At 36.0% G+C, this 11,525-nt stretch overlaps 1 protein-coding gene across 1 annotated transcript in view; it reads left to right on the top strand.

Moving 5' to 3' along the window:
• LOC107559391 (regulating synaptic membrane exocytosis protein 2-like) overlaps positions 1-11,525 on the top strand; it is an 87,365-nt gene that overhangs the window by 14,096 nt on the left and 61,744 nt on the right. The window contains exons 4-8 of the mRNA XM_016243188.1: positions 1,389-1,508; positions 5,720-5,819; positions 8,085-8,208; positions 10,752-10,798; positions 10,898-11,007. Coding sequence (XP_016098674.1) covers positions 1,389-1,508; positions 5,720-5,819; positions 8,085-8,208; positions 10,752-10,798; positions 10,898-11,007 — 501 coding nt within the window. The remainder of the gene's footprint in view (positions 1-1,388; positions 1,509-5,719; positions 5,820-8,084; positions 8,209-10,751; positions 10,799-10,897; positions 11,008-11,525) is intronic.

The following is an 11,525-nucleotide window of genomic DNA, read 5'->3' on the forward strand; positions in this document are numbered from 1 at the left end:
CCTATCCGTAAAGGATTGTGATTCACCTGTTGAGAACTGCTGATCTAGTTTACTGCTTTGAGTTGTTGTCCAGAATTGTGTGCTTGATACCTCTCAGCCTGTCCTGACTGTTGTGTCTGTACTTAATAAATGCACAAACCGAACCCTATAGGGTGGGAAATTCTTTTGAAGACAGTTACTTTCATGCTGTTCGCAAATGCCAAGATCCTGCCATCATTTCCTCACCCTCATGTCGTTCCAGACCTGTAGGACTGTAGGAAATAGTATTGCATTTTAGGGTTAATAGAAATGTCCGTAAAGTTAACGAACATACAGGTAATTTTCTGCCTGGACATTATCCATTTTCTTAGACATTTTTTTCTCTTACATTGCAGACCAGATCTTAAATCACATACAATTCATATGGTGCAAAGTTTAACACCATAGTGCCATGGGGGGAAAAAAATGTACAAATTTGGCACAATGTGTTTTGATGCACCATATGAATTAGATTTGAGAACTGCAGTAGATGGGAACATTTTCAGGCTTTTCCTTATATTGGTTTATGACATGAGAGTGCAAAATGATGAAAGGATTTTAATTTTGCTTTAATTATTCCTTTTAAATAGTGTAAATGTTATGGTATTTATTGCTAATAAAAAAAAAATACCCTATTTGACCCCAAAAACAAGACCCTATTTGCTTACTTAATACGTGTTCCTGGTCTTATTGGCAAGATTCATGTGTGCATGTTATTGTCTTCATAATTTTTCATCAAAATGAAATGACTTACTCCGCCTACAACAATGTTTGTTTTCAGCTGACGTTACAAATCTCTCTTACTCTCTTTTACAGATCTTCTCGGTAACACTTTAGATTCGCTATTATGCTTTTTTCCCTCTCAATAAACTACTTATTTGCTGCTTATTAATAGTTAGTAAGGCAGTTGTTGTAGTAGTTATGTTATGCATTGTGCTTTATAGGTGTTAATAAATTGGCAGTGTGCTAGTAATATCCATGCTCACAAGCAACTAATTAATAGTGAGTAGTGTTCTCCAATCTAAAGTGTTACCATCTTCTCTTACCAACCTTGTAACTCCATTCTGGCCTGTAACACCAACTTGTCATGACTCTATCACTTCCCAATGGATAAAATCAAACCCTATCCTACATTTTGTTTTCATTAAACATACTGTTTCACTCAAATATATGATTACAAAGTAAAATGGGTTGTGAATGTATTTCATGTTGACTTGACACCTTGGTTCGGTTTGTGTCTTCACAGCAAACAAGAGTTGACCTCCTCCTTTAATTTCCAGAGCCTGTGCATGTGTGCGTATATTTGTAACGTGCTGTGTGTGGATGCTTGTATAAAAACCAGAGGTGTATTTTCACTTTGACCCTCGTAGCACCCGGTGACATGGCAACCATCCAAAGATGGAGAGCGCCTAATAGGGAGGATAGTGCTAAACAAGCGGATGAAAGATGGCACGGTGCCCAGAGACACGGGGACACTGCTGGGCCTCAAGGTAAGCATGCCTGCCCCAAACACTGTCAAAGATCGCTCGATCAAAGCCATGCTAATGACCCGAGATCATAAGAGATCTTCAGCAAACACTCGGTCAGCTTCATACACAATGCACAGTTTACTAACCACAGTTTTCTCTTAATGATTTGAACTTTGACCTTATTGTGGACTCAATTAGTTGGCTTGAGTTCTTGTATTATAAATAGGGGTGTAACGATATTCAAACCGAACCGAAAAACCGCCATACACACCACCCATGATACATAACCGCGATACCCCTGCTGAGACACTTAAAAAAACGTATACAGCCATGATGGGTTTGAATCGCTTGAATCACTTTGAAAAGGAAGGTACCACTAAGGGCAACATGTGCAGAACAAATCTGTCATATAGGCTACACAAAATGTATTATAATGGAGAACACAACTGTAACAAATATGCCATGTTTCAACGCGTTATGGAAAGAATGCGTCCACAGAGATGTATCCTCATGAGTAGCACAGTCAAGTTTTATTGTGCAGCCAATTACAGCCTTAATATTAATAACTATGACTGGGACTGTCGTGTATTTAACATTATAATAAGAACACTGTTATAATAAAATGCTGTGAATTTTTTTAGTTTAGTTGCTGCACGTTGTGGCGTGAAGAACGTGTCCACAAAAGGAGTTCATTCAGAGCCGCGCAGACTAGTGGTCGACCGATATGGGTTTTCTGACAGCCGATACCGATGCCGATATCTTGGAAAGCAGGGTGGCCGATATATTTGAAAATGGATTAAAAATAAACATGTAAAATAAACATACTTATACGGTAGGAGGCAAAGTATTTTTCACAAATAAATAAATATTTAATAAAAATATAATTAAAAAGGAAGTAAATACTGTAACCAACAGGGCACTCAGTTATTCTGGGAAGTTTGAGTGCATTGGGAATCATATTTTTTCAAATAAAGCCAAGGTAACACTCATTTTACATTTTACAGCACACAGTGAAAATGACATGAATATGACAGTGGGCAAATGCATAAAGCGCAGCATAATTTGAAATCAGTCACAAGTTTAAAGTTTGTCGATCGCACGTCTCCAGTGAAGCTGAACTCTCCTCCTGTCAGCATTAAATTCACACGGACTATAGGACCGACTGTCACAGAACACGTGATCATGCAGGTCACATGCACACTTTACAAGATCTCAGCTAGATTCGACTAAGTCTGCAAGGTTTGTGAAATTAAATGCTCATTAGTCATTCAAAGATTTCTTTAAATTATATAAATGCGTATTTGCGGAATGCTGATGGCAAACGAGAAAGTATATAATGTTTGCCTTTAATAATATTAAAGCAATCATTATAATACTTTTTTGTATACATTTTAATTCCTTTGTTTAACAGTTTTGTTAAATTCTAATCTGATTATTAGATAGACTTCTATCCGTATTAGACATAACTGAATGACAACAGCGAACAAGAGGGAGAATGTGAGCTGTGTGCGCTCAGGTGCTGCCGCAGCCGTTCTCGGCATGTCAAAATAAACGTCCGACGCGCCGTCAAAATAAAAGTCCCGCCTCGAACACATCGGCCAAACAGAAAAAGTTATCGGCCGATGCCGATATTTGAAAAATGGCCGATATATCGGTCGACCACTAGCGCAGACACGTTCATGCGCATTCGGGGCATTTTGTGCAGATAGCCTATAAGTTGTAATATTAATGTTATTTAGTATAAATAACGAAGTGTATTCTATATGAGATAAATCTGATGAGTTAAATCCCATTGATTAAAAACCCGCTATCAAAATGCTTCATCCTACATGATTTTCAGAGTGCGCAGCTCAAAACAGAAAACCAGAACATTAATAACTACTGTCATATAAATAACATTATAATGAGAGCACTATTGTAAAAATGTTGTGAATTCTTAGGGTTTAGCTGACGTTTTTAGCGTGCTGTTACAAAAAACGCATCCACAGAAGAAGCTACACATTTTGTAATTTGCAGGCATTGTGCGTAATTCTACACATTCCCGCAGAGTTATTACATATTTGATTAAAATAATTATATATTTGAAAATGGATTAAAAATAAACATGTAAAATAAACATACTTATACGGTAGGAGGCAAAGTATTTTTCACAAATAAATAAATATTTAATAAAAATATAATTAAAAAGGAAGTAAATACTGTAACCAACAGGGCACTCAGTTATTCTGGGAAGTTTGAGTGCATTGGGAATCATATTTTTTCAAATAAAGCCAAGGTAACACTCATTTTACATTTTACAGCACACAGTGAAAATGACATGAATATGACAGTGGGCAAATGCATAAAGCGCAGCATAATTTGAAATCAGTCACAAGTTTAAAGTTTGTCGATCGCACGTCTCCAGTGAAGCTGAACTCTCCTCCTGTCAGCATTAAATTCACACGGACTATAGGACCGACTGTCACAGAACACGTGATCATGCAGGTCACATGCACACTTTACAAGATCTCAGCTAGATTCGACTAAGTCTGCAAGGTTTGTGAAATTAAATGCTCATTAGTCATTCAAAGATTTCTTTAAATTATATAAATGCGTATTTGCGGAATGCTGATGGCAAACGAGAAAGTATATAATGTTTGCCTTTAATAATATTAAAGCAATCATTATAATACTTTTTTGTATACATTTTAATTCCTTTGTTTAACAGTTTTGTTAAATTCTAATCTGATTATTAGATAGACTTCTATCCGTATTAGACATAACTGAATGACAACAGCGAACAAGAGGGAGAATGTGAGCTGTGTGCGCTCAGGTGCTGCCGCAGCCGTTCTCGGCATGTCAAAATAAACGTCCGACGCGCCGTCAAAATAAAAGTCCCGCCTCGAACACATCGGCCAAACAGAAAAAGTTATCGGCCGATGCCGATATTTGAAAAATGGCCGATATATCGGTCGACCACTAGCGCAGACACGTTCATGCGCATTCGGGGCATTTTGTGCAGATAGCCTATAAGTTGTAATATTAATGTTATTTAGTATAAATAACGAAGTGTATTCTATATGAGATAAATCTGATGAGTTAAATCCCATTGATTAAAAACCCGCTATCAAAATGCTTCATCCTACATGATTTTCAGAGTGCGCAGCTCAAAACAGAAAACCAGAACATTAATAACTACTGTCATATAAATAACATTATAATGAGAGCACTATTGTAAAAATGTTGTGAATTCTTAGGGTTTAGCTGACGTTTTTAGCGTGCTGTTACAAAAAACGCATCCACAGAAGAAGCTACACATTTTGTAATTTGCAGGCATTGTGCGTAATTCTACACATTCCCGCAGAGTTATTACATATTTGATTAAAATAATTTCCTTATTGTCCGGTTATTCTATTTTATTTATCCATTGCACATGCATTTTTTTATATCTAGCCTAATAACGATGTCCAATTACTTTTGTGCATTTTTAGGCATTTCATTTTATTTACATTTTTTAAGGCAATAGATTTTTTGGTAACACTTTACAAAGCAACAATTTTTAGTCTCATTTGTTAATGAATTATTTAACTCGAACTAACAGAGCATTATTATTATTATTATGAGTAATAAGTTAAAAGTTAAGTGTTCTTTATCATTGCTCGCGCCATGCCATGAACCCTACGCCCACAGCAAACATAACCGAACCGATCCGAACCGTGGCATTGGTGTATCGTTACACCCCTAATTATAAATTGGTTACCGATGGTCCTTTTCACTTACAGTAAAGCAGTGACCATTCCAAAAAAGGGTAAATTAAGGTACTATTTGTGGTGGTGTGCTTTAGTTCCTGTAAGTTTGCCCACTCACTGTCTTCAAGCCATTATCTGACTACATTTCTGTGAATAGAGAGCAATATTTCCCGGGCAAACTGTGTTTGGCATTAATTTTGTGGGTGCGTTTGCCGAGTTGCTTGATTTGCATAATTCCTTTAGTGAGTGGGGTATTAAAACAATACAGAAAAGCATGCAAAAACTGTAAATGATGCTATCGGCAATTCCAGTTCAATCTTAGTGAACTTTCCCCATAGTATTCTCACACATGGTATTGATGTGGATCATCATTTCTTCATAGTACAGCTCAAACTTTCAGCCTTTAGATTCCACATAAATAATTACCTTTCAGGCTTGAACAATTCATAATTGCATGTAAAAGATATTTAAAATATTTAGCATTGCCTGTTGTCTGTATTGCAGGTGGTGGGAGGGAAGATGACAGAGTCTGGCAGACTTTGTGCTTTCATTACAAAGGTGAAGAGAGGAAGTCTAGCAGACACTGTCGGCCATCTCCGACCAGGTGAACACATCTATTCAGATTTAACAATTAAGTACATTTTGTTTAACTCGCTTTAGACTGTGGAAGGCATAAAAGCATTTCCTCTGAAACCTCGTGAAGTCAGAGCTGCTGCTTCTATAGTCCTACTGAATTATGGGATTCTGTATATGAGTAAAGAATTTACGATAAAGGTTTTTAGGTCCTGCTTTATATTAGGTGTCTTTAAATACAATGTACTTATTAATAAAGTAATGAATTGTTAGGTACAATTAGGGCTGTGCAAAAAAATCGAATGCAATTTTCATTTACTACACAGAGCCGTAGTTCACTGACAAGCTACACAAAATTGCATTCAAAATCGGCTATGAATCACCTGCGATTTTGAACGTGATATTGTGTAGCTTGTCAGTGATCTACGGCTCTGTGTAGTAAATGCCGCTCCATCTGAAAGCACGTGATGGAGATTTACTACTAATCACCAGAAGCGACTTTACTGACGAGATTCGCATGAAAATCGCATTAGATTTTTTGCCTAGCCCTAGGTACAATGTACCTATTGTGTTCATGTTGAATTACAAAGCACCTCTGCTGCTATTGATGGGTATACGGGTAAAGTTGGGGGCAGGTTTGGTGATCTGGTTAGGTGTAATGGGTAGAGGTTGGGTCAGCAGTGTAATTATAGATGTAACTACAGAAATTAATTACAAATGTAATTGACAGTTCGCAAAAACCCACCCTCCGTTCTCACGCAGTAAAAAATACATCGCAAAGCAAATAAGAAACTGACAACACACCGACAGACAAGACCGAGCAGGTTACTTCTGGTATGAAACAAGGTCTCAGCTTTCAGATTTGGTCATTTTTAAGAAATTCTAACAATAAATACCATTTTGTGGCTCTTTAATGTGTCGTAACAGATCACTGTTTTGCCTCAGTTCAAGCAGCAAGTGAACCAATCGTCTTTTCATATTTACTGAATGAAAGCATGAAATGAACACGAATGAACATCAGAACATATTTTTATTATTATTTTATTTTATTAGACAATAAGTGCATTGTATCAAAAGATTAATTTAAATGTAAGTACATAATAGTTGAGGACGCTTAATATAAACAGGGTCCTTTCTATGTTTTTTTAACTTAAAGGGTAAGTTCACACAAAAATTTAAATTCTGTCACCCTCATACTGTATAGAGTATTTTTACAGTGTCTTTATATATTTTTTGAAGATTGAAAGATTTGGTGGAGTGGACTTTCAATGGAAGGACAAAAATTACTTTTCATTAAATATATCATAATTTGTGTTTCAGTCAAACTACTTGATTCATACTGATTATCTTTACGATGTCTTTACGTACTCTTTGAAGACTGATGGTTTGGGTGGAATCGACTTTCAGTGGAGAGACAGAAATAAGAAAGATTTCACTCAAAATATCTTCATTTGTTTTGATTAAACTGCTCGATTCATACACTATAATAAATTACATGATCAGTAAGTCATGGCAATGTACGTTTTTACAATAACTTGGACAACAAGTTGAGCAGTTTCAACTTATTTATAGCTTATATGAAATTCAACATTTTCAATTCATTTTTTTAAGTCGATTTGATTAAATTTAGGTTAAAGTGACTTGTACAACTAAGTTGATTACTAAGCAGTTAAGCTCAAGTTTCTAAGTTCAAACTTTTTGAAGAGTCAAATTTTGGTTGCATGAACTTTCAGTGGAGGGAAAGAAATCTCTCAGGTTTCATTAAAAATGTCATCGTTTGTGTTTCGAAGCGGAATGAAAGTCTTATGGGTTTGGAATAGTGCTGTCAAACGATTAATCATGATTAATCCAAAATAAAAGTTTTTGTTTACATAATATATGTGTGTGTACTGTGCATATTTATTATGTATATATGAATACGCACACATACAGTATATATTTTGGAAATATTTATATGCATATACATTTATATATTTATATTCTTATATTTTATATTATATGTAAATATATTTAATATATAAACATAATATATTTTTCTTAAATATATACATGCATGTGTTTGTATTTATAGATACATAATAAATATACACAGTACACACACATATATTATGTAAACAAAAACTTTTATTTTGGATGCGATTAATCGCGATTAATTGTTTGATAGCACTAGTTTGGAACAACATGAGAGTGAGTTAATGATGACAGAATTTACATTTTTGGCCGAACTATCCCTTTAACTTCCGTTGGTTAGCTCATATTCTGTGTTGTATTGATGCGGTGTTGTGTCGGTCCTCAGGTGATCAGGTCCTGGAGTGGAACGGGAGGGTCTTACAGGGAGCCACATTCAAGGAAGTTTACAATATCATTCTAGAATCCAAGCCAGAGCCACAGGTGGAGCTGGTGGTCTCGCGGCCCATCGGGTGAGTGATCATTACAATACTCTACAATAGAGCTTTATGAAGAAGGATAGCCTGTGGGAGCCCAACATATGAATGCTTATATTCACATACACACTCACACATAGAAACATATTCACTGCTTGAAATGAAAGGCCTGCTTCAGGTCTGTGCTTTATTTTTTTGTTACTTTCAATGCTAGGCATTTTTCCCCTTAAACCATTTAGAGTCCTACAGTAAGATGGTTAACCTGGAAAAACCGGGCAATATATCAGTCATGCATGTGCTGTCATTTTGACAGCAATATACAGTAAAATGACCTAGCATCGTGAATATTTTAAAATCCCCATGAAATCAAAATTAAAGTTTTTTGGGTGTTAGTATCAATATGTTAGCCTTAAGGTTATCTATAAGGCAGTGTGCTCCAAAACAGTGACAACATTTGCATTTAGAAGATATAAGCATTCAAAGCTTGCAGTTCATCACTTCCGCCAAAACGGCTCAATGATTTTTTTGACGTCCCATCTTACTTCAGCTGCTCATCAAACTTTCTGTCCAATCAAATGCTCTCTAGAATCTGAAGCCCCGCCCCCTACACTATAAACTAGACGCTGAAGCCGCGGCTGAAATCGGTCACTTGTCCACAGAGTTAGTATTTTCTGTACAGTGAATGGCACGTAGTGCACTATATAGGGGACAGGGAACGATTCAAACGTAAATATGCTTTCCAGTCGGCGCAGACCACAAAATGTATCGGAGCTATTTGAATTCTACACAGAATGCTATATTTTATAGCAATATGGATGAGATTGTGGCTGGCATACCCTGTCAAATGCGGCTTTACGGAGCTCAACGGCTCCGCAAGGGCCTAGCCCAAGCTATGATATAGACGAACGCTATTGGCTATTTTAAAAAGGGGCGGGGCTGCTTGATATATCCCGCCCTGTCTTCCTGTTTCAGTTAAAATGATGTCAACACATAAAGTAACGCTGCGTGTTTCTAAGCATTTCAGGGGACCTTTATTTATTTTTTTATTTGGCAATTATGTTTCCTGAAAACCGAACCATGCCAGTGCTGCGCTGCCTTTAAAGTTTAAAATATTTTAATGTTATCTTTGATTTTATCCTCAGTAGCAAAAGTGCAAACAGATTTTGGAAGTTCATTTTTAATTCAGCGAATCGTTTAAAAATTCAAGTATCATCACTCAAAATGTTCCCATGTGGCATTTCTCATGCTTTAAAATGTTTTAGTAAAAATATACACTATGTACACTGCCAGTCAAAAGTTTGGAATAATTGTGATATTTTTGTGTGTTTGAAATAAGTCTCTTACCAAGGCTGCACTTTTTTTGAATAAAAATACAGTAAAAACTGTAATATTTGGAATATTATTACAATTTAAAATAACTGTTTTTTTTGTTTAGTTTTTTAAATTAATTTATGAATTTTCAGCATCATTACTTCAGTCTTCAGTGTCACATGATCTTCAGAAATCATAGGCATATGCTGATTTGATGCTTATAGGAACACTCCACTATTTTTGAAAATAGGCTCATTTTCCAGCTCCCCTAGAGTTAAACAGTTGAGTTTTACCGTTTTCGAATCCATTCAGCAGATCTCCGGGTCTGGCGGTAGCACTTTTAGCTTAGCTTAGCATAGATCATTGAATCTGATTAGACCGTTAGCATCTCGCTCAAAAATGACCAAAGAGTTTCTGTATTTTTCCTATTTAAAACTTGACTCTTCTGTAGTTACATCGTGTACTAAGACCGACAGAAAATGAAAAGTTGTGATTTTCTAGGCCGATATGGCTAGGAACTATACTCTCATTCCGGCGTAATAATCAAGGAACTTTGCTGCCGCACCATAGGTGCAGCAGGCGCAATGATATTACGCAGGAAAAATATAGATTTTCTTGGGTCATTTTTGAGCAAGATGCTAACGGTCTAATCAGATTCAATGATCTATGCTAAGCTAAGCTAAAAGTGCTACCGCCAGACCCGGAGATCTGCTGAATGGATTCGAAAACGGTAAAACTCAACTGTTTAACTCTAGGGGAGCTGGAAAATGAGCCTATTTTCAAAACTAGTGGAGTGTTCCTTTAAGAAATGTGTATTATCAATGTTGAAAATGGTGAGCATAAGAGACTTCTTTCAGAAATATCTTAATTATTCCAGACTTCTGACCTGCAGTAGTGTATGTAAATATTGCCATTTATAACTATGGCGTATATAAATAAAAATGATTAAATGTAATTATTTCACTTGTTAATTTATAGAAAAACAGTGTGGATGTCTTAATTAGTTTTAATTACGTTTACTCTATTTTACTTCTTGATTTAAAAATGTTAATATTTTCGACAACAGTGGCTGTTTGTTTGAAATTATTGTTTAAAACAATTTCAGAGAATATAAATAAATATCAGGATTTATATTTAAATTCATCAAAGCCTTACATTTTAGCTACAGTATATCACCCAGCTTATATAACCTTCTGATATAGCTCGGAGTTGTTATTTACAGACATACACCTGCTATCATTAAAATGCTCTTCCCTGTTTTCTTGTAGAGATGTCCCTAGAATACCAGAGAGCACACATGGACAACTTGAATCAAGTAAGTTTAGCTAGTTTTGATCTATAAAACGTATCAATACTTTAGCACTGCATTTGCCAGCAGGAGGATCAATTTAAGTGTTCTTTGCCGATTTTTCAGGTTCAAGTTCCTTTGAATCCCAAAAGATGGGCCCGTCCATCTCTGTCACGTCCCCCATGAGTCCGGGCATGCTCCGGGACAACCCTCAGTATCTGTCCGGACAGCTCTCAGTGAGTCCCAGCATCTGTCTGCACATGTGCCTGATCTCTGGACTTCTTCTGCTTTTCTTTGGCCGCTCGTCTCAGGGCTTCACTGATGAAATGCCGCGCTAGCTTTGAGGTTTAGCAATTATTTCACATGTCTTCATGGAGTTTGCCAGTGTTCATTGTTCATTTACACAGAACGTATCATGGCTCATATCAAAAGGCCAAGTGGTTCTAGGAGATACGATGACATAAGAACTTAAAAGAGCGTGTGCAGAGTTGACAAATGGACACGGACTACTTTTTTAACATTAAGAATCTAAGTTATAATTTACACTACTGTTCAATAGTTTGGGGTCAGTAAGATTGTTTTTATTTTTTTAAAGAAATGTATACTTTTTTGAGAAAGCATGCATTAAATTGATCAAACGTGACAGTAAAAAAAAAAGAAATTTCTAATGCTACAAAAGATTTCTGTTTCAAATAAATGCTATAAGCAGCACAGCTGTTTTTAACATTGATAATTATAAGAAATGTTTCTTGAG

This window comes from Sinocyclocheilus grahami, unplaced genomic scaffold (assembly GCF_001515645.1).
Source record: "Sinocyclocheilus grahami isolate Dianchi unplaced genomic scaffold, SAMN03320097.WGS_v1.1 scaffold683.1, whole genome shotgun sequence".
Classification (NCBI taxonomy): Eukaryota; Metazoa; Chordata; class Actinopteri; order Cypriniformes; family Cyprinidae; genus Sinocyclocheilus; species Sinocyclocheilus grahami.